The sequence below is a fragment of the Rhinolophus ferrumequinum genome, chromosome 10 (genome assembly GCF_004115265.2).
Source record: "Rhinolophus ferrumequinum isolate MPI-CBG mRhiFer1 chromosome 10, mRhiFer1_v1.p, whole genome shotgun sequence".
In the NCBI taxonomy this organism is placed as follows: Eukaryota; Metazoa; Chordata; class Mammalia; order Chiroptera; family Rhinolophidae; genus Rhinolophus; species Rhinolophus ferrumequinum.
The window spans coordinates 24,896,012-24,919,859 of NC_046293.1; the positions used below are offsets into that span (position 1 = coordinate 24,896,012).

The following is a 23,848-nucleotide window of genomic DNA, read 5'->3' on the forward strand; positions in this document are numbered from 1 at the left end:
TACTTGATTACTTGAATGGGTTGAATCGGGAGAAATAATAAAAAGAGGAAACATATACTGTACTACTTATTATGTATCAGGTTCTGTTAGAAGTGGTTCATATATGTGAACTCATTTAATCTTAACTGCCCCACCAAGTAAATACTATTATTTCCCCAGTTTATAAATGAGAAAACTGGGGCACAGAGGATTCAAATGATTTGACCAAGGTCACATAACTACTATGTTTTAAACCACTCTGCTTCCAGAGTTTAAGCTCCTTGTTACACCACTATACTGCCTCACCAGGAGGAAGAGGTTGTTTGTGACAAAGGAGTATTTCTTACAACTTTCTTTTCATATCAGATTTATTTCCCTCCAGATTTTACAATTTAGAAACATCCTCTGGAGGAAGTAAGCTGTGGACCCTTATTCTGCTAGTTAATAAACAATATGTCCTTTCATTACATATGGTCTCAGTATCCTAATGGTGACTTGTTTTCTTATCTAATGTTTTAAACATCTGATCTTTTATCATGAAAGATATATTCCTCATTTTAGACATAAAAAGAGTTTTCTGAGACAGAACATTTCCTGTGGGCTTGGACAGCCCTGCTTCATTGCCTAATGAAATTGTTATTAAAGATTAAACAGGCACATGGGAGTCAGAGAGAAAGCTGGAGACAGAGGAACAAACAAACTTGAGCTAATAAACTCCTTGTCCCAGAACTCAGAGCTAGTGAACACACAGATGTGTCTACCTGTGTACAGACCTGGATGATGAATTTTGACCTATCCACAATCTAATGCTATTCATGCTTTCAGTGTAAATGACAGTTACTTCACTTCACTGAGACCCTATACTTGCTGGGAACTGGCATCCTGTGAAACTGGCCAAGACAGTGTTTCTCAAACTGAAGTTCTTAAATTATCAGAGATAATCACAACCTTTCATGTAAGAATATACTGGATCATTTTAAGTAACTGTTTTAGAACTGAGAATTATCAATGTCAAGAGAAGCCTGAATGAAAGCACCAGGCACTGTGCCAAAAAACGATTCACATGAACTTGAATAAATTGAAATTATGGGACAGCTGTGCCATCCTGAGACACAGGATGGAACGAATTCTGAGCTCAAGTTTCCATGGCTATATACGTTGTTGGCATATTTACTTTGCAGTATATACTTATGAAATGTCATCTTTGTATAAACGAATGTTTATATTAAAACAATTCATTATGAATAAATAGCCATTGAAAATTTCTTAGGACAAAAAAGTGTGGAATTTTGTACTCCAAGTAGATTATCACCACAGGTTCCTTCTAGTTTTATTATTCTACCATGGACTGATTTTGGGTTTTTAAGACTCTAGTTCAACTTCACCAGTTTTTATAAATGTCTTCACAAACTTCTTTAGCTTATTGATTTCAATATACTTTTTCTCTCTTGTCTCAATTTTGGATTTGGATCCCATTTACAATAAAAAGTACATGAAGCCCCCATGAGATATAAATTAGGAAAAAAAGAAACCAAATTCCATGGACCATGGCAGCTTTAAAACCCTAAGGATAGATTTTATTTGATTAACACTCAGAGGTGGTTGTTTGTGCTGTGCAGATTTCATGGTTCAAGGATTAGAACAGTTTGCTATGCATCAAGTTAGCCAGCCTTTGTGCCTACCTCCCTGATGATGTGTGACTTCAGACAAGTTTTGTTTTGAGCTGTCCCAGATCCTGGAAATCATACCTGCCCCTGGCCTCTTGGCCTAAAGATGGGACAGCTTCTGAGCTGTTACTAGCCCCACGACACTTCACTGTTTTTTCTTTCTTTCTTTTTTTTTTTTGGCTCCCTTAAGCCCTATCCTCACTTTGTAATTAGTTAAATTGTGTCATCTGTTCCTGCCAGAATTCTAAATGTTTTTATGAAATCAATAGGAAATACATTCTTACTCTTCCCAGATTTTGGAGTCATTGGCTATATTTAATGATTATCTTTGTGGACTGGCATGTGGATGCATGTATTTGTGAGTTGTTATGGCTTACAGAGCCAGGAACAAATCATACACCCTTCAACTTGGACACCTGTATGGAATGGAACCTAGATACAACTCTTGTATACCCAACTATGGAGTACCTAGAGTTACCCAGAACCTGTCTTTGGGTCCCATGCCCTTCCCACTGCAGCAAATATTAGAGATGGTTAAGGAGTCAGAGGAAGGCCAGTACTCTCTCAAACATCCACCTTTTTTTTCATCTTTATTGGGGCTGGATGCTGGTTTGTGAGCTAGAAGATCCAAGAAGGGTATATCTGAATAGAGAGGTGTTGTTGGAGATGATAATCTAAAGGGTTTATTAACTCTATCACCTTAAGTAGCTTTAAAAAAAAATGGGGGAAGGTAATCTTCCAGTTTGGGCTGGAGGTAGGAGAGACATATCAGGAAGCAAACCAGTCAATACCTCTAGCTTGGGTTGTCTCTGGGTATATGACATATTCACTTTATGCTATAATTTACCAAGTACCTTAGAAAAAAGCTGGTGGATGGTCTGCCGCTCTTCTGGGCTTGTGATAGTACATATGAGCAAGTTGCTAGGATAAAGCCATAGCTGCTGCAGTATGGTATACTCTTGGTAGAGGAGTGAATTATACTACGTGATTTCTGTAAAGGCAGTGTTGGTGAGTCGGCCATATTCTTTGACAGATAAATGCCAAAAATATTCTCTCAGATTTTCACTGGTCATCAAGTAGAGGACTTGAACAGTGCTTTCTAGAATGATGGTATAAAAGGGCTGCTTTATGTGAGATTATATATTCAGGTAAGCAACAGAGATAAAATAATATGTCTTAAAATATAAGAAAAATTACTCTATATCTTCCTGAATACCCAAGTCCCTGAATATGAAAATGTTTGTGCAATTTCCTAGCTGTACCCCAAATCACATTTCACAGAAAGTCAATGAATATCCTCATACCACAAAGTAATACACTTTTCAACCTTTAGTAAAGTTTTATATATCATTTAAGTACTTTTTTCCACAAATAAACAGAAGTTACCCCCTATATGATGAAAAAAGAATGATAAAATCATACTGAAATATAGTTTCTGTGCTGTAAGCTTCCTTTACACCAGCCTAAAAATTTATGCACAAACAAAATAAAAAGTATTACACATCATAGATATTTAGTCTTCTAAGGAAATAGTAAAACCATGTAGAAGTGGAAAAATTTTCCCTTCTTCCCTTCTAGGTTCTACGGCTGGCCTAATAATTAAATTGATGTGAGACAGATAAGTAGGAGAAAAACAAATTTCGTACATATGGGAGCCTCATAAAAACGTGTGACTCAAAAGAGGCTTTTAAACCTTTAAGATGAAGAAACAATAAATTTGTGAATAATTGACAAAATAAAAGGGATTTGGGATTGGGGAGTAAATTGGTGAAGAAGTAACAAGATTTCTTTATACAACCTTCTGGACACTACATTCTGTGTCTGGTGACATGGAATCCTCCTGGTACAGGGAGGATAGCTTTCACATGGGAGATTTATCTCCTGCATTCAGGGAGACAAAGGAGGGTCAGAGTGTCTTTTTTGTACTGGCTGGTTCTCAAGTACCTTTAATTCAAAAGAATCAATATGCCAAAATGGCATATTTTGGGGAGGGATATTCTGCTCTCTTTTAACCAGAAAATGTTAAACCTGAGAATGACAAGAGTTCTTTATCTTTGATAAAAGAAGAGACCCTATCAAGGGTTAAAAGGAATACTCAGGGCAGTGTATGACCTGGGTGACAGGTGAAGGCATTCTTAGGTTCACTAACTAGATGCATTCATGGCCTTAGGAAAGAGACATGTATGATAAAATCTCGAGTGATGGATCATGGAGACAGCTAGGGACTATTTGGAGACCTGTAGGTCTGAAGACCCATAGGCCTGAGGTAATCCTTCCTTGGGAGAAGGAGGGTTATATTATTTAATGAGATGATCAGTCAGGTATAGCCACAAAAGGAGACAGACAGACGCAGAATAAGTTTATTATATTCCCAGGTCCTAGAGACAGGAAGCATGCCACAGGAGCATGTGGAAGAGTAGTCAGGAGGCAGAAGATAGGAGGGAGCAGAAGGTTTAGGCCACAACCTTTATTGGGGTTTCCAGGGAGAAAGGGTAAACAGTTTAAGATTAGCTAGTTTAAATAATTTCACTGAGCTCTAACCTATAGGGATGGCCCCTGTACCTGGGATGATTAAGGGAGAGGAATATTGACTCTTGGGGGTGTACAAGCCAAATGGAGGAGGGATGGCTCTGGATTGGTTAGTTTACATATGAAGGGCATGCTGAGTCCTTGCTGTCGCTAAGAATTGGCTAGCCCCAGGAGCGTCAGCCTCTCCCCAACCAGAAATGTTGTTTTAAGGTGTCAAAATATAATATACAGAAAAAGTTAAATATAGACAATACAGGGGACCCTACTATCTACATCAATTGCCTATATTTATATATATAATAACATTAAGTTTATACATGAATTGAGTTATAATTGGCTAAGTGGCACGTTATGTTGACATTTAATTAAACAGTTATTTACTTTGATTTTGCAGGAATTTGGCAATGGGGAACTGGGTATTTTAGAGGTGTTTGGTTGCTTTGAGGTCTCAAATATGCTTTTAGACCCTCAAAAAACTCATAAACCTGAGGATAGCTCAGACTCCAGGCTATAACCTAGTCTATCATATTGCCTTAATCTACCTTCACATTTTTCAGCAGGGATGGGTTGTGACAACCCTTAACTTTTAATAGGTATATTACCACCCTTCCACTTAATAAGACCAGACAAATTTGCCCTTGACTAATGGACTGTAAAATTCCCTGGCATCAACTAACCTGATCCACCACAGAATAGGTACAGTGGCCCTGCCTTCCATGGAACCAGCAGATATATACTATTTGTGGTCTCCCAGGCAAGAGAAATTATGGCCTGGCTGCAAGCAATCTCGGTAAAATGAAGGATCTGTTGCTAAGCTTCACCTGTAGCCCAATTTAAGATGCTCAATCAATCAGAACAGCATATATATGTATCAAGGGACTATTCAGAAAATCTTCTATGACAACAATGGACAAATAAAAACAATACAAATCCTATAATTCTCTCTCATACACAGTCAAACTTCCTGAAAGAACAATTTCTGATTGTTGCTATCTACCCCCAATTCTTTACAGCCTATTCATTCTTCAACCCAATGCACCTACCATTTCACTGAAGCCCTTCTTATCTTATCTCCTTCTAACCACTCCCACTTTCTGAAAACTCCCTACTTCTTTGTTTTCATTTATGCTACTCCTTTGGTTTCCCCTTTTTCCTCTGGATGTCTTTTTTGAGATTCGTTGGTAGATTCTTCTTTCTTCTCCCATAACTTAAATGTCTCTGCTCCGTTCTCTATCATTCTCACTCAATACACGTTCCTGCTTTGGGACCTCATACACATGCATGGATTCATTTAATAAATAAGGCTAATGACAACCAAATCTATTTTTTCCAACCCACACCTCTATATACAACCTGCTTTAACATGTCTCAAGATTAACTCATTATCTTTATCGTCCTATTCTTTTTTTCTTCCTCTATTTTCTTTTTTGGTAATGGGATTACCATCAAATCATTCTTCAAAGTGAAAACATTAGGAGTTATCCTCAACTACAATCTCTTCCACAACTAATTAGCCAAAGGTAAATGCTACTCCCTAGTATTCACTGGCTCTTGCCCTTATCCGTGGCTCTAATTCTGCCTTTAAGCTTTCACCTCTTTTATCCTGGCCTAACTGCAGTAGTATTTTAAGAAACCTTCCAGTCTGCAGTTGATGCTCTAATTCTTCCTCCACACCACAGCCAGAATGTTTCTAAATGGCAAATTGGATCAACTTATTCCCCCTTAAAAAAAAAAAAAATCCTTTCAGATGTTCTCTATAGGTTTCAGTTTAAAAATTAAACTCCTCTACTTAATCCTGGGTTTTCCATGATCAGGCCCCCCTGATAAGGTGAAGATCAGCTTTATCTCCTCCCACTACAGTTAGTTATACCTCCTTTGATCTTCTGCACTACTTTTAACCTCTCAGTCGTCAAACATGCAATTCTCTCTGTCAGGTATATCCTTACCATTTTTCACTACTAACTTCTTTTAATTTAAGCAAGAGAACTGGGAGGGGGCAAGAAAAAAGCTTCTGGAATTCTTCTGGAATTCTAGTAATGTTCTATTTCTTGGTCTTAGTTTGTCATACATTTACAAAAATTCTCAAACTGTCACTTATGATTCATGCACTTTTCTCTGTGTACATATACATTAACTAAAAAGTTATTTAAAACTTGAAAAAAATTAAGCTCACGGGTATCCTGCTCTAGAAAGCCTTCTTTGAAACTTCAGGCTAATTAAAATGACTTCTTCCATGCATACATCTGTGTTTTTGTGTCAAACTGTGTGTAATTGTAGATTGTTGGTCTCGCTCTCCTTTAGGATCTTTTTTAAGGGGAAAGACTGTTTCTCATTAACTTTGTAGGACCGGCACCTAGCACAGTGTTCAATAAAGTAGAAAGTACTCAAAAGGTATGTGATACAGATACAAATGACTCCTCTCCTTCTGCTTGAGGGAGATAGAGGCAGCCTGACTGGTCATAGTCATGAGAAAATGGAGTTAGATTCCACAGAGTTTTGACAGAGTCCTGTTCCTACTAAAATCAACAAACTTTACCAGAAACTGAAGGTCTAAGCTCAGCTTAAGTAGAAGAGAACCAAGAAGCAAATTTCAGTGATAGATATAGATTGAAAGCCTAGAACAAGAGATTAGAATTGGGGTAATTCAATGAGACTAACGTTTAGAGGACAGGCAGGACAGAAATAAGCCAAAGGGGGTCCTGGGTGATGGTGAGAAACACAAGCTCATATTTGGGCTTTGAGTTTATAGTTCAAGGGCTGTTAGGTACCAGTGTGCAAGTCACACTGACTATAGGACCAGGGATAGGAGAGACAGCCAGTTAGGCAAGGGACTGGGGCTGCTGTGTGAGACCTGGGGGCTCAGATGCAGTACTTTTCTCTCAAGTACAACTAGACAGGTTAGTTAGTATGACATCAGGCAGTTAGAAATTCCTTGGTAGACTGAGCAAAAACAGAACAAAAACAGAACATAGGGCAACCATACCAGGACAACCATCCCAGGACAAAAATATCATCAATCATACTCTGGGACAAATGGGTTTGTTTCATTCGTCTCCCCCAAGCTGAGCAGTAGAGCGAGTCTGGCAAACATTGTATCCATAGGCACCCACATCCCAACATCCCCTCCCAGGTAGAAATAAAGGTATATAAATACCAGTTTTTGCTTTAGCAAGTGGGCATCCCAGCTTCGGGTACCCCCTCCCGCTCGGGAGCTGTATCTCTTTGCTTGCTATAATAAACTATCTTCCTGTGCAACTTTTTGCCTCTCCCTGATCTGAGTATCCATTCTTCGGCTCCACGAGACTCTGAACCCCGGCATTCACTAAGCAACATCCTACATCACAACTATCATCATGGGGCAAAGCTTTAGTCAGTGGAGAAACCATCAGTTTGTTTCTAATTCATTCTCCTTTTGCAATCTTCATATGTAGTCATTCACCTCATCAAATTAAGCCTCTATAACTGTTTTCTGCCTCTCATTTCTAAGTCCTATTGATACCACCTTAGTAGTAACATATTTTGGATGGCCCAAAAGATTAGTTGGACCAAGTAACCTGTGCTTCTCTGGGGAATTTGAAAAAATTGCCAATTAACCATAAGGATTAAGAATAAAAAATAGAGACAATAGGAGCATCTGTGATGGATTATATACAAGTTAAGGTATCATGGAACAGAAACTTTGAGTAAGCAGAGGGAGTCAGCGAATAAGGGAGGTGAATAGAAGGAACCCTTCGGGAAAAATGGAGACACTAAGAGAGACAGGCCATGTGGTGCCCGACAAAAGAAACAGAAAAATGTAGCTAGTCACTAGAACCATCTGTCATTTAGTAAAACCATCTCACTTTTCCAGTTACTGTCTATATACGGACATAAAATATATCCTTTTTTTGGGTAAATTGAGTTGGTCTGTTATCTGCAACTAAATGAGTGATCCTAAGACAATCACAGACTTGAGAGTCAGCTGTCCTGAATTTTAAATCCACCTTGGGGTTATGGTGTGATGACTGGGTGAGGTAAAGTATGTAAAGCAACTCGCACGTGACAAGCATAAGGCTGCACTCAAAAATGTTAACTCTCCATGATACCTGTTTTCTTTATCAACTCAGCTAGGCCCCAGTTATTCAATCAAAAGGCTAATCTAGGTGTTGCTCTGGGGTATTTCGTAGTTCTATCTAAAGTTCAATTGACTAAGAATTCTACATAATGTGGGTGAGTCTGATGCAATTACTGTAAAAGATTTAAGAACAGAACTGAGGCTGTTTTCCACAGAGAAGTTCCACCTGAGAGTTTCTGCTGTAGAGTTTCAGCGGCTCTTCCTGAGGGCCTGCACTGCAGATCTTGGTCTAGCTTTGCTAGCTCCTGCAATCAAGTAAGCCGATTCCTTAATCTATATCTCTTACTCGTTTTTCTTTCTCTGGTTGAAGCCTGACTGAGAGACTCTCTTTCCTGCAGATTGCCTACCCTACGAAGTGTTTCGTAAATCATTGGTAGAAGCAGGAGTTTTTAGATACTCAAAGACCCATGCCATCCCCTTTGCTGGACTTGTTTTATTGAAATTTTCTCAATTCTTTAAAGCTTTGGAATATTCTATATGTTAATAAGTAAACATTGGCGAATGTAAAATAAGGGATTCCTATTGCATTCTAAGTTTTAAATGGTATTTAACTTTAATTATTAAAATTTACAAGTTATATTTTTTATAGAAGTATATGTTTGTGGAGGTAAAAATGAAAGTTCTGTTTTCTCCACCTTCTTCCTCTTATCCAGTTTTTCTCTCTGAAGATAACCACTGCTAATAAGTTGGATTTTGTCTCTTTTGCTCTTTTGCTAAGCATATATGTATATGTATATGAATGTTTACGTTTTAAAAAGGTCTAGCTATAGACACACACACATATACATATTAAAGCATAAATGAGATCAAGCTATGCAAAGTTTTAAAACAATGTTTTCACTTAGCAATATGTTTTGAATATTTTTCTAAGTCTCTCTGTATATACATATGCGTGCCTTTACATCGTTTCTTCTTAAGTTGTGGCATACTCATTATTAAGTGTGATTGTTCTATTATATGTTTACTGTTCTGTTGATTTTCAGTTGCTCCCTACTATAATATAGGAATGAATATCCTTGTATATGTAACCTTGGGTACATATATAAGAGATATTTCTTCAGATTAGATTCCTAGATATGGAATTGCTGGGTTAAAGATTATATGTATTTAAAATACTATATTAGTTGACTCTCCACCAAAATTATATGGGATTACTATTTAATCACATGATATGTATCATCAATATTTAAAATACTTCTACCGAGTTCATGCAGATCATAATTGAGCCATTTATCACTCTATCCACAGGAATTTTTGGAAACATTAATATATTTCTTTAACATTTTGCCAAAAGTCCAGTTAAATTTCAACCTCCTCTAAATCCTTTCTTGGTTAATTCAACCCACAGTAATCTATTCCTTCTAAAAATCAAAAGCATTACTGTTAACACATATTTGTCATTAAGTCATATAGCAACTTCTCAAACTGCTTTGTAATTGCGTTGCTATTCAACTTCTGGACTTTAGAATGACTACTCTGTTCTAGTCAAGACTATGGAAAGAATCCACAATCCAATCAACCAGTGAGGCAAGTAGTTGAATCCAATCAAGAATTTAGCTGCAACATGGTAGGGAGTGCCAAATTTCATCTATCCAAATCTGGTAACTAAAGTTTAGTTGCTGAGGGTACTTGAGAATCTCTTGTTGACAAACCAACCGTACAAAAGGGCCCATGGGTCCATTCTTACTCTTAACATTATCCTGGAACTGTATAATTTTCAGATTCTGTGTTCTGGTCTGGAATATCTGGTGGATAAGCAACTACATTATTGTCCTGAATTTCCAGCCCATGTTAGATATTAAATTCTATTGTCTTAAGTAGAATAAATACTTTACAGCTCGATAAAGTTCTGGACTTGGTCACAAATGTTATGCATCTAGTAAATATTAGGAATGAATGATTAACAGATGAGGCATTTATTGCTTGTGAAATTTTCTTAAAAACAACAATTATCGTCATCACCACAAAATAATTTGCAGTAAAATGTAATAAGAATCAGTGAGCACCATAGATATTACAATGGACTAAGCAAGGGATGTTGATAGCTCCAACTAAGGTGTGTCAACGGCCTTCAGCCAAAGAGCACACAAAGAACACACCTATAGACGTAAAAATTGGATTTATTACTCTTGCAGTGAGGTGTCTTAGTTAGAGGGTGTTTGTCTTACTGAGACACTTCATGACTATAAATTCAATTATAGAATTTAGGCTTTGGTTTGGTGGCGGAGGGTCTAAGAAAAAGAGAGTTTGCTTTAGTTTAGATATTGTGAGAAAGTGGGGTCAATTCTATGATGAGGTATGTCAATAAATCTAAGAAGTGGCAGTCATTCCTTTTAGTCAAGAGAGGGTATTTGGTATTTTGCGGTGGCTCAGACACTTTATAAAGTGGCTTTGTTTTCTCTCATTTTATCATGGTTTCAGAGTAATCTTGTCTAAGATTGGCATTCTATGAGACTGTTTATGTCCAACAGGAAAATATACCTTGGTTATGGTTGTCAGGCCAGCTTTTGACTATCAGTGGCTGCTTTTTTTTTTTTTTTTCACTGTTTCTTTCTCAGGTGCTAGTAGAGGAGGTAAAAGTAAATAAATCCCAATGTCCTGCATACAACGTCTACAGTACTGGATACGGTGGCAGGAGGTGATGTCAGGGGGTAATTTGTAGGTTTCTGACTTATAAACAGAGAGGATTACTATTCACTAAGATAGTACCAGCTTTGTGTTATCTTCCAATTTAATACCAAAAATACAGATGGTCCTTGACTTATGGGGTTACATCCTGATATATCTAAGTTGAAAATGCTTCTAATACATCTAAATTATCAAACATCATAGCTTAGCCTAGCCAACCTTAAGTGTGATCAGTATACAATATTTAAAAAATGCTGGCAACACAGTACACTGTAGAATATCAGTTGTTTACTCTTATGATTGCATGGCTGACTGAAGCTGCCCAGAATCACACGGTATCATAATGCATATAGCTAGCCTGGGAAAGGTGAAAATTCAGAATGTGCAGTATGGTTTTTACTGAATGCCTATTGCTTTTGCATAATCATAAGGCCAAAAAATTGTAAGTTGAAAAATCATAAGTCGGGGACCATCTGTATATGAAAAGTTAACATTATCATACCCATTTTACATATGGGAAATTAAGACTATGCAGGTTAAATACCTTGCCCACTGTTGCTTGGAACCAGAACTCAAATTCAGGATAGCCTGACTACGAAGTCATACTGACTTTTTAAAAAGTTGAGATAAAATTCACATAATTTTAAAGTATACAAATCAATGATTTTTAGTACAGTCACAATGTTTTGCAACCATCACCACTGTTGAATTCTAGACCATTTTCATCATCCTCAAATGAAACCCCATGTCTATTAAGCAGTTACTCCATTCCCTTCTCCCTATGGTTGCCCTTGGCAACCACTAATCTTTCTGTTGCTATGGATTCACTTATTTTGGACATTTCATAAATGGAATCATACAATATGTGGCATTTTTTTTCTGGCTTCTTTCACTTAGCACAATGATTTCAAAGTTTATCCATGTTGTAGTATGTTTCAGTACTTCATTCCTATTTATGATTGAATAAAATACCATTGTATGGACATACCACATTTGTTTATCCATTCATCAGTTGATGGACGTTTGGATGTTTCCATTTTTTTGGCTATTCTGCTATGAATATTCATATTCATGTATGAGTTTTTGTTTGAACATATATTTTTAATTCTCTTGAGTATATACCTAGGAGTAGAATTGCTGGATCATATACTAATTCTATATTTAACTTTTGAGGAACCACCAAATTGTTTTTCATAGTGACTACACAATTTTACATTTCTGCCAGCCAATATATGAAGTTTCCAAATTCTCCACATTCTCGCCAACAATTGTTATTATGCCTTTTTTATTTGTTTGCTTATGGCCATCCTCGTAGGTTTGAGAGGTATCTCATTGTGGTTTTGATTTGCATTTCCTTAATGGCTAACTATGTTGCGCATGTTTTTATATGTGTATTAGCCATCTGTAAATCTTCCTTGGAGAAACGTCTATTCAAGTCTTTTGGCCATTCTTAAATTAGGTTGTGTTTTGTTATGAGATGTAAGAGTTCTTTATATATTCTGGATACTACATGCTTATCCGATATATTATTTGTCAATATTTTTTCCCATTCTGTTAAGTTGACTCTTCAGTATTATCCTTTCATGCACAAGTTGGTTTTTTTTTACATTTTTTAAATTAGTTTCAGGTGCACAAGACAAAGTAGTACTTAGACGTTTATCATTTATATCCCTCACACTGTGTGAACCCCCTCCCCCATCCACTACCCCTCTGATATTGCACAGAGCCATTACATTTCCACTGTCTCTATTCCTAATGCTGTACTCCACTTCTTGTAAGTATATATATATATATACACATACACACACACATATATAAACACATATATAAATATATATATATATATATATATATATATATATACATACACATAAACATGTAGTTGATACTTATTATTGTTCAGCTTCAGCTTCAGGTGTACAGCACAGTGATCAGGCATCTACATCATCCCTGACGTGGTCTCCCTAATGAGACAAGTGTCCATCGGATACCCTACAAAATCTTTACAACATTATTGATTACATTCCCCAAATTAATTTTCAAAACCCCGTGGCCATCCATGCACACGTTTTTGATGAAATCTAATTTCTCTATTTTTTTTCTTTTGTTGCTTGTGCTTTTGGTGTCATTTAAAAGGCTATTATCATATACAAGGTAATGAAGACTTCCACCTATATTTCCTTCTAAGATTTTTATAGTTTTAGCTCTTACACTTAGATATTTGACAAATTTTAAGTTAATTTTTGTATATGGTATGTGGTAGAGGCCCAAATTCATTCTTTTGCATGTGGATATCTGGTTGTCCCAGCATCAGTTGTTGAAAAGACAGTGATCTTTCTCCAATTGAATGGTCCTGGTACCCTTGTCAGAAATCAGTTGAACATAAATGAAAGGGCTAATTTCTGGACTCTCAAGTCTAATCCATCATACTTTTTAAATGTAACTTTTTATAAATCATTTTTAGAATTATTTTATTCAGCATCTTATTTCCAAAACTTCCAAAATAATTTATCATTTATTCAGTTGATTGAAATGAGCTAGAATTAAATTTCCTGTGGGAAAAATTTACTAAAAATTAAGGGAATGGTTTCATAGCAATATTATGACAATGTTAGACTATGTTACAAATTATGTACTTAATTATTAGAATCATTTCTAAAGGTATAAAATTATGAGACATTAAGGAATCCATTTCAATATATCTGAAAAGGAAATTATAATAACAAGAATATTAGATACTATATAGCATAATATAAAATATGAATGGATACACAAAATAAGGATTTTTAATATTTAACTCTTTCACAAATTTATATACAATAAGATTAAGACAATATAATTGTGCATTCAACTTTCCCTATGGATCTGCTTATCTGTATTGCAACGGTTGCTGGGTAATAACTGTACAGTGATATGGTTATTCTGAATATTTTTTTCACAGTCAAGGATAGTTGTAAGGGACAAATAGGAACTCTGCCATGTTGGCGCCCTACATTTTGCTGGATAAAATATTATTTCCTTGCAATATTCTGTCATCCTTCACTCCCAAATATTATTCTCTCCTGTTACACTCTCTTATATAGTGAACAGTTCTTTGAGAGAAGCATCATGTACATACAAAAAGTAGAAAACTGTGACCTGGTTGACACTGCTGAGGTTAAAAGACCCATAGCAGGGCCGGCCCGGTGGCTCAGGCGGTTAGAACTCCATGCTCCTAACTCTGAAGGCTGCTGGTTTGATTCCCATAAGGGCCAGTGGGCTCTCAACCACAAGGTTGCCAGTTCAATTCCTCGAGTCCCGCAAGGGATGGTGGGCAGCGCCCCTTGCAACTAAAATTGAACACACCCGGATGGCTCAGTTGGTTGTAGCACATCCTCTCAACCACAAGGTTGTGGGTTTCAACTCCCGCAAGGGATGGTGGGCTGTGCCCCCTGCAACTAGCAAGGGCAACTGGACCTGGAGCTGAGTTGCGCCCTCCACAACTAAGACTGAAAAGGCAAAAACTTGAAGCTGAATGGCACCCTCCACAACTAAGATTGAAAGGACAACAACTTGATTTGGAAAAAAAAAAAGTCCTGGAAGTACACATTGTTCCCCAAAAAAGTCCTGTTCCCCTTCCCCAATAAAATCTTAAAAAAAAAAAAAAAAAGACCCATAGCAGAGAACAGATTTTTCTCTTCTCAATATTCAAGCCACTCCCTTCCAAGCATTCATTAATTATCATATGTAAAGTTTTAGTGTGGTTTCTAAACTATGGACTACTTTAAAAGGATGTGTATTTCCAGATTTGTTACTGGAAACACCAGCTCATTTTAGGTGTCATCTTCACAGTCCTCATTGTTTATTATAAAGCAGCCTGAAGGTGACCATGCATATTCCATATTAAGAAGAAATGCTCTTAGGTACAAACATAAATACATGCCTCAGATAATTAAAACATATAGCACATGCTTGGATAGTAATGCTTTGAAGAGATGGTTTGGAGTTAAAATTATTCAGATTCTCTCATTAGGAGTTTCCATAGATCATGAGGTGATCGAAGTTTGTTCACTTGAAAGTGAACCCCAAAGGGAAAGAGAAAACTTTATCACTGATACCATCGAAAACTCAGAATGAGTCAAATAATAAAGGACACAGATTATGAAAACACGATCCTCCCACCTTGCTTTTAAGGATTTACCTTCTGCTTTCTCGCTGCTCCCAGACCCTGCAGTTCTGTCATTTCCCAGTAGGGGACATTGTTGCGTTAAAAACTGTACTAGTTCAGCATCACCCTGCTGGGCCTGTGTTCCTTCTCTCTTTTCAAGACATACATTTTTTTTTAAAGTCATATATATGAATATTATTTCTTTAAACTCTTAAGAAATTGAGAGCTGAAGAAAAAACTATTCTTGAAGGATCGTTCTTTCACCACTATCTTCAGAGATATTTCATTGTAAGTGACATTCTTGAAGGTCGGTATCAAAGTCCCAAAGTACGAAATGCATCTCGTAAGTCATCAACCTCATATAGGGGCTGTGGAGAAAGAGAAATAAATTGAGTGGATGACTGTAGCATTTTGGAAGAAGGTAAGTTGGGAAGGAGGAAAAAGAGGAGATGGGAAGAGGAAAGGAAGGAATTCTACTAGGAGGGGAATAAATCCAGAGGAATGGCTAACAGAACGAAGTCACGTGAGGGGGGATGAGGGGGAAAGAATCTTAGCCGAAGGCACTGAATTGTGAAACAACAGAATAAACTCAATTGTAGGAGAAATGACAACAAAAAAATACAAATAGAAAATAATGTTTTCGTCAGAGGAAGATGAGAGAGTGATAAACACACAATCACATATACATATATGAAAACGTAAGAAATATAAGGAAAGAAAATGTAAGTAACTCCAGGAGGCGATGACTTGGGAGAGAGAAAGAAGGTAAGCAAAGGAGGCCCTTACCAAAAGGATGCGTCGAAGCTGTCTGGATAGACGAACTGAATTTTCGTGCAGCCCCTCCCAGGCTTTGAAAGTTCGTTCATGATTTTCCACAAAAGTATTCCAGCAATAAAAATAATCTTTAAAAGAGGAGGAGAAGGAGTAGAAGATCGCTTAGATCCCAAATCAAGAGGAAAGAAAGAAATCCCTAGCCCCCACCGCTTTTTAATTCTATAATAATTTCTCCCAAGGCCATGTGCCCAACCCCATTAATTTTCCTCCAATTCTAGTTGATAATTTTTGGCTCCAAAGGTGAACTAGAACCCTTATACAGTTCTCTCTCCCGCCCCCGCCGCCGGATTTCTCCTCTGACTCCTAGTATTCTGGATTGCAATCCCAAGTGAGAGCTGCTACCCTGAGCCTGAGAAGAAAGGTTCCCTTCGCACCTTTGAAGGTCATGATGGCGATTTGGACCCCAGCGCGGTGCAGCCGCCGCAGCCCCTCGGGCTCAGCCTTGCGGTCCTCGCAGAAGTAGAGGCGCGCGGTGAAGATCCTCAGGCTGAGATTGGGGTTCCCTCTCAGAAAGTCAGCCACGTGCCGGGCACAGTCGTAGCAGGGACTCCAAGAGGTGAACCAGGTGACACGGTAGCACCGGCCAGGATCCAGGTCCCAGTCGGAGATGTAGCGAAGGAAGAGCAATTCCACGTGGCAACCTGACTAGGGAGGGAGCACCGAACTCAGCACATGTTTACTGGCCTGTGTTGGGTTGCTGGTAGCTTTGCAGCCATTAACCCATGTCCCTCCCACAATGATCTTTTTGGGGGCGTCTGTAATTTTGTCCTTAAGTTACTGAAAGTTTAAGCAACTGCGGGAAAGGGCAGTGCTGAGCCAGAACCCTTGCGCCCTAGGCCCTGAAGAGTGGAGAAAGGCTATGGATATTCTGAGGAATGGGGAGGATAAAATGAGTTGCATTTAGATGGAGTAGCATCACATGATCTCAGTAGAGATTGGATTTGTGTTAGTGAAGTTACTTTTTGCGTCTTTGAGGGGAAGGAATTCGGCTTGTAAGTGCTTGGTGATGCAACATTGTAGAAATATACCACTAGGTGGAGGTAGGGAAATTTATGGTTGGAAGGGCTGGAAGAGTAAGATAGATTATTGTGAAGCCCGCAGGTCAGTGTTGTACGAGAGGCAGTAGGCACTGCTATGGGCTGAGAGCAATTAAATAATGTGTTTGTTCATTGTATGATTCCTGTGATTGTAGTAATAATCGCAATAGTGAGATATAGCAAGTCCACTTAGTACTGCAGAGAAGTCGTGAGTCCCAGAATCTGAAGACCAAGGTTCCATTTTCTGGCATCACCCCTCATGTGACTTAAACAAGTTACCCAATTCTCGATCTTCTAATCTTATCAGTAAAATAGGCTGGTATTGTCCTCATTACATGAGAGGGAAGTAAAGGGTTGGTAACAGCAAAGCCTTCTATAGTTAGAATGTGTCATATCACCAAATAGGAAAGAGATTAGGATGTAAAACAATTACAGTGAGGTAATTTACATAATAGGGAGGGAGGCAAAGAAAACTGAATAGGAAAATAAGCACTAAACAAGGAGCTAGATAATGTCATTCCACCCATGGGTTCTTCGAGACCAGATGTCACTGCATGTTATGAGAGGAAATATCCATTAGCAGAAGCTTATTTCAACCCATTTGGATTTTGGTGAAAAAGTTTCTTGGAAATGCAATTCTCTGATCTCCGTTGCTGAGAGATTGATTTACCTTATTTTGCCGTGTATAATGCACACTTTTTTTGCCCAAATTTGTGAAGGAAAAATAAGGATGTGCATCATACATGGGTAGTACTAATTCCATCTCTATATAAATGTTTTCAAGTCTTTTATTTATGCTTTTGAGTTAAAAGTGCAATAATAAGTAAATAAACCAATGCTAAAATTTCTTCATAATACAAAAAATAAGTACCTAAATATAAACAAATACAAATTTGAACTGAAAAATTAAAACGAAAGATTTTTTTCCCCCTGAAAGTTTGGGCCAAAAACATGGGTGTGCATTACACACGGGAGCACATAATACATGGCAATGTACTCAGTTTTCTGGATCTCGCCATGCTGTATGTACGCACTGGCCTATGCTCTATGTGAGCCAGAGGGAACAGAAATCGTTTGGAAAACAGCACTGAGTCATTGTTCATGTTTCCTAAATTTTTCTTCCTTAATTTTCAAACATTCTAGAGACACAACTTATTTTTCACATTTAAAATTTAGCTTGAATGATTTGATAATATTCTCCCCAAATCAAAAGGCTCTTACCTCTGATTTCTTCCTTAATTTCAAAGGCAATTCAGATGCTGAGGAAAGTGGAGGAAAGTTTGGGAGCAGTTATTCTTGGCATTGAAGCAAAGTGTGGCATTAATGTGCCCAGCACGATGGGGAGAACATTGAATGACATCCTTTGGGGTATTATATATTATGATTGATTTGACATGTAAAGTATTTTTTAAAATTTGAGGAATCTAGTGAGGACAAATGCAAAACAGGCTGAAAGTAGTACCATCAGCAGGTAGGGGGCTCTAAAAGTACCCACGGTTTAGCTTTTAATTGCCTCAGAAGCAAATATTAATTGATACCTTGTTTCGAAGGTAACCAAAGTCCAATGAAAAGGAGGTGGCACTGTCTCGCCGTTTCACCACATAGCACAAGTAGGTCGCATGGCGACCCTTAGCCCAGCGGACGTTTTTGAAATGGTAAAGAAACTTCCTCTGCTTCATCAGGAGGCTGTGGGTAAAAAGAGGGAGAAAAATGCAGGAGTACAGCTCATTCTCGGTCATTCCTGCCTTTCCTTCAGTTGTTTTTAAATCTATAATTACTTGGGCCAAACCAGAGAAGATATTCTTTCTTCCTTTGCTGGAAGCCTAAGACCTACTGAGCTTGGAATCCATTATAAACCCTTTTCATGCTTATGTTTAAGACCAGTTGAGAGATAGCAAGAACCCCAAAGCCATACGAGCTCACAGGACAGTCTCCTCCCTCAGCTATCTTCTAGATGCTAATAACTTGGAATGACAAACTTGTTCCTCAGTCCCATAATTATATTTTTTCAGGTTTCCCTGGCAATCTCTACCTAAATGCCCAATGTGTACTTCAAACTCAATATGGTCAAAAATTTTATTCCTAAACTGCCCTATCATGAGACTGCCCTGCCTGTCCTCCTGACTTTTCCATCTCAGGTAGCCAGGCCAAAAGCGTGGGACCACCTTTGATTCTTTTTCACTCCTCATATTTAATTAGTACTCTAAATTTATTGACTCAAATCTCCAACTATCTCTTGAATTTGTACCTGCTCTATCCTGTTTTCTATTTCAATCCAAGCTATCCAAGCTATACTAGAGTGATCTCGCCAAAACCCAGATGTGACCATATCTTTCCCATGCTGAAAAACCCCTAACGATTCTGTTCTGCCTACAGGATACACGCCAAATTCTTTAATGTGGTATTTAGGCCAGTTTTTACATTTGGACATCAATTTACATCTTTGCCTCCTTTCCTGGTACTTTCCCCCCTTTTCCGTCACTTAGGCCCCCTCTGCAGCAGGCCCCTGGCACTAGTCCCCTTTCCTTTTTCTTTCCAGGCATCGTACTGACGGCACTTCCCCTGACTAAGTGCTTCCCTACCTTTTTCTACAGGGCAAAACCTACACATCTTTCAAAGCCTAACCACAGTTTCAATTCTTCTAGTAAGGCCTTTCCCACCACCACTATCCCAAATGTACCAGGCAAAAATCGAAATAACAGCAACCAAAACCCCTCTTGTAGTTTCCCATTGTTTGTTCTCCAGCTTATCCCTATCAAAGACTTCCTCCTTTGTTATCAATTGATTGCTGATACCTCTGTCTCTCTGGTTAGACTTTCTGTATCTTGAGGCAGAAAGTGTCACTTTATGAGTAATATATTTTTTAAAAGTGTAAGAGCAATACTTGACTGTTGTCAACTTGAATACTACAAAAAAGTAGAAAGTTATAAAATTTAAAATATTAAAGAAATTTAACATTTGGAATATCAGTCAGCATCTAGTAATTAAACAGTGTCTAATGACAATCACTGTTAAAATTATGTTTTTCCTTCTAGTCTTTTTATAAGAATATATTTACCTGATTTTGATTATACAGATCTCATATAATTTTGTATTCTGTTCTTTTAATTTGGCAGTGTAATCTAAATATTATGGTATATTCACGTGCAGGGACTGGTCTTCTTGCTTGGTGTTTCCTCGCTCTTGGCACAGTGTCTTGCATATCATAAGCACTACGTGGATTTGAATTTGTTGAAATACTCTCTGCTGACTCAAGTTTCTTTGTTGTTGTGAACATAATATAAGCTACACCTTGTGGTTGGTCCCAAAGCACCAATAGTGTCTCTGGTTTTTGTCCCTAGTCCTTTCCAGAAATGTATTTATCCAATTTGTGGAAATAATGTTGCCACCTAATGGCACTGGGCAGAAATGCAAAGAATTTGTAAAAATAAACACCTTGTCAAGGATTTGAATACGGTTTGCTGGCAAGAGAATTGAAACTTTTTTCACTTTTTTTTTTTACATTGAGGTGTAATTTACATACTTCAGCCATTTAAATTGTACAGTTCTATGAGTACTGGCAGATGTAAACACCCAAAACTGCTACCACAATCAGGATACAGAACATTGCCAGGGCACTCCTCCCCCAAAGTTCTCACCTTTTCAGTCAGTTCTTCCCCTCCCCACCCCAGGCGGCCATTAATTTGCTTTGTGTAACTGTAAATTACTTCTCATTTCCCAGAGTTTCATATAAATCATGCATCATCTCTTTCTTTGTGTCTGACTTCTTTCACTTAGCATAATGACTTTGAAATTTGTTCATGATGTTGCTTGTATCAGTAGTTTGTTCCCTATTACTGCACAGTGGTATTCCATTGCATGGGCATAGCACGTTTTGTTTATTCATTCACCTGTTGATGGACATGTGGTCTATTTCCACTTTGAGGTTGTTGTGAATAAAGCTTCTGTGAACATTTATGTACCAGTCTTTGTATGGATATATGTTGAGGATTGATATTTTAATATTGTATACATGTGGTAGATCCTGAATTTAAAAGTTAAGTACCTAAATGTCAACCTTATTAAGAAGATAAGTGAAGACAAGAACTTTTTATAGCTGTCTCAATTTAAATGTCTTGCTTTACACACATGAATACACTTTCAATCCTGTGGCAGAGATTTATCACCAATATACACATTATGTGTGTCAGACAATATAAAAATTAGCCAACCATATTATTTTAGAATTAAACATGCTTATTTGGCAGGAATTTGAAATGGATGCTAACAAAGATTTAATAATAATTGGCTTTATTTTAAAATAATAGCAATCTCGTATGGTAATCACCATAGTACTACTACCACCGTTACTTTTACTATGGTTACATACTTAGCGTATAATAGCCCATAGCATATGTAAGTTGAATATATAATAAGTATTTAGTAAATACTGAAGAGAAAGAAAAAAAATATCTCTCTTTGGGGCCCAGTCAGTTTTAAACAGATTTAGCATCATCTCAGTACCAATGAATCTCCTTTACATTTAACCTACCCTTCTGGGCTACATGGATGATAAAGGGTGGGCAGGGTTAACTATATCAAGCACAGCAGGTGGTATGGCGGGTCTTGTTACCATGAGGAAGAAAATGTGTTCTGAAAATTATAGAAAATGACATGACATAGGTAAAGGAATTCAGATGGACTTTTACTTCCTATTCCACATGAAAATACAATAGTTCTTTACTGTTTCTGTCAAAAGTTACTAGTCACAGTGAAGTGAATTGCATGACTGTGACTTGTTAATTAACTGTCTTAATCCATCACTTCTAGAAGCCTGTTGCCAGCACCTTGTTCTTCTGTTGGGTTTTCTTCTGGGTACAAAGGACTTTGAAGAGGCAGTTTTCAGGCGTATAGTTTGACAGCTGTCTGGACAGCTGTGCTCCCTGAGGCAGAACACTAGTTGCATCCCCAGCAATGCAAACCAGAGACAAATGGGTTAAAAATAATTGTGATAAAGTCAACCTCTCCTGCCGGGTGCCATCACTAATGAGTTCTGCAGGTATTATTTTCCTTAATGATAATTATACGTTTCCCTTTTTCTCCTGTTGAATTGCATCTTTCCTCCTTTTTTATTTGACTTTCTCTGAATTTCAACTATTGATTTTACCACTGTTTTACATTTTATTATACAGGTATCTCCACTGAGCCCTTACCTCTGACTTATACTTTAGTTTTCAAAATTTTATTGAAACAGAGCAGACATTTGACATTTTTTGCTCTCAAGAACATTTCCTGAAGAACACTTATTCTACCATTAAAAATCTTAACTCTGTAAGTGTAAATTCTTTGTAAAAGAAATAAATTGAGATAAAGTATATAAATCAGGTATCATTCTCATAAATTTATAGTAATCATAAGCAGGAATAAAATTAGTTTTGTGATAGTAACTTAACTGACATAAACTGCATGTGAAGACATTGTGAAAATCTTACAGAATACACATTTAAGAAGTAAGTCCAGCCATGTCTAAAGAAATTGAAATTTCTAGGTAAATGAGAAAAACACCATTAACTGCTTAACAATTGGACCTATAACATTAAATAACTTGCTTGACTAAATTTTTCTCCTTATGATAGACACAGTGATAGTGACTTTCAAGCAATTTATTTTGAATATTGGCATTTAATGAAATAATTTCCTTACAACGTAACTAAATTATTCAGTAAAATCTCCCTAGGTAAGTTTATCTTCATGTGCTTTTTATAGTTGAGTATTTATAAAATTATTATTACAATCACCACTACTGTTTTTAGTATAGTATTGCTATTTCCTTGTCATGATTTGAGTCTCTAAACATTTGCTGTGTTAATATTATTACCACAAACTAGATCTAACTGCAGTACAAATCTCAGTACAAGTCAATACACGGTACATATATGTTCGTATAAATATGGAAAAGAGAGAGAAAGAGAGAACTAAGTAGACAGCATGTAAGATCCGAACAGAAGATGAGACAGATCCAGAGAAATAAATGTGCATCTTGACCAAGCAGATCTTGTGAATCAGATAGTTATAGAAGAGAAAGGGGTAGGTATGTCATTCCTCAGATTTTCTCTGAGAGAAAAGCCAGTGCAGCCACCCATGAGGAGACTGCCGCTTTACCTGTCCATAGTGGAATCCAGAGTGTCTTTCGTGTCTCCCTGAAAGTATGAGGCCAAGGAAAGGCTTGCCTCAAGCCCAGCTGCTTCACTGACTGACAGTGGTGCATTGGCCCCACACATTCAAATTTGAGCTTACCCTTTTGGGCTCCTCCTCCCACAGCATCACCACCACCAGGTACCCCAATGGCCTTCCTCCTGTTTGGGTCCAGTGAAGATGGGTGGGGTTGTCAATGGCAGAGTCACATTGATAAAAATGATTGAGGGCCCTCTGCTTAATGTACAGGTTCCTTGAGGGCTGCTTCTCTAAAAATCCAGACCATGCTCCCCAGGTAACAAAGATTGGGAGACTGTAGCAATCGACACTGTGCCAGCTGTAATCTTGGTAACAAATAATATCTTGAATTTTAAAAGCATAATAGTAATGTTCATTTAAATAATATCTTGTGTTCCCAGAGCTAAAAGCATCTATTCCCTTGTTTAAACAATCTCGGAATGAATCTCAATAGAGACCAGCACCAAAAGAGAAATTTTGCCTCCCAAACCACTGGTTCTTTTTTCTTTCTGATCATGTTACAAGAATTGCCAGAAGACTACATGATTACACCAAAGAGTAATTTTTGCATAAACCAACTTTTCCACAAAAGCTGTATATTAAATTGAAGTCAGAAGCAGCAGCATCTCAAACAGTGCAAAAAGAATGTTTCATCAGGCAGAATCAGCATCTCAATGACTGCATTGAACTTGGAAAACAAGTTGGGCTTTTAAAGAAGAGG

The 23,848-nt window shown here is 37.5% G+C and overlaps 1 protein-coding gene across 1 annotated transcript; it reads right to left on the minus strand.

The window, feature by feature from the left end:
• Positions 1-14,497: 14,497 nt before the first annotated feature.
• On the minus strand, positions 14,498-23,165 carry AICDA (activation induced cytidine deaminase). The gene is made up of 5 exons (XM_033117719.1): positions 23,077-23,165; positions 18,474-18,621; positions 16,273-16,543; positions 15,851-15,966; positions 14,498-15,432 (listed from the first exon to the last, which is right to left on the minus strand). The coding sequence occupies exons 1-5, from the start codon at positions 23,082-23,084 to the stop codon at positions 15,379-15,381; spliced, it is 597 nt and encodes a 198-aa protein (XP_032973610.1). The 5' UTR covers positions 23,085-23,165; the 3' UTR covers positions 14,498-15,378.
• Between the last annotated feature and the right edge of the window lie 683 nt (positions 23,166-23,848).

Excerpts from the sequence above, each read along its gene's own strand:
- AICDA (XM_033117719.1), bottom strand. Across the intron at positions 16,544-18,473 it reads TTGGTTACCTTCGAAACAAG|TCAGGTTGCCACGTGGAATT; the intron begins GTATCAATTAAT and ends CTCCCTCCCTAG. Across the intron at positions 15,967-16,272 it reads CGCCATCATGACCTTCAAAG|ATTATTTTTATTGCTGGAAT; the intron begins GTGCGAAGGGAA and ends CCTCTTTTAAAG.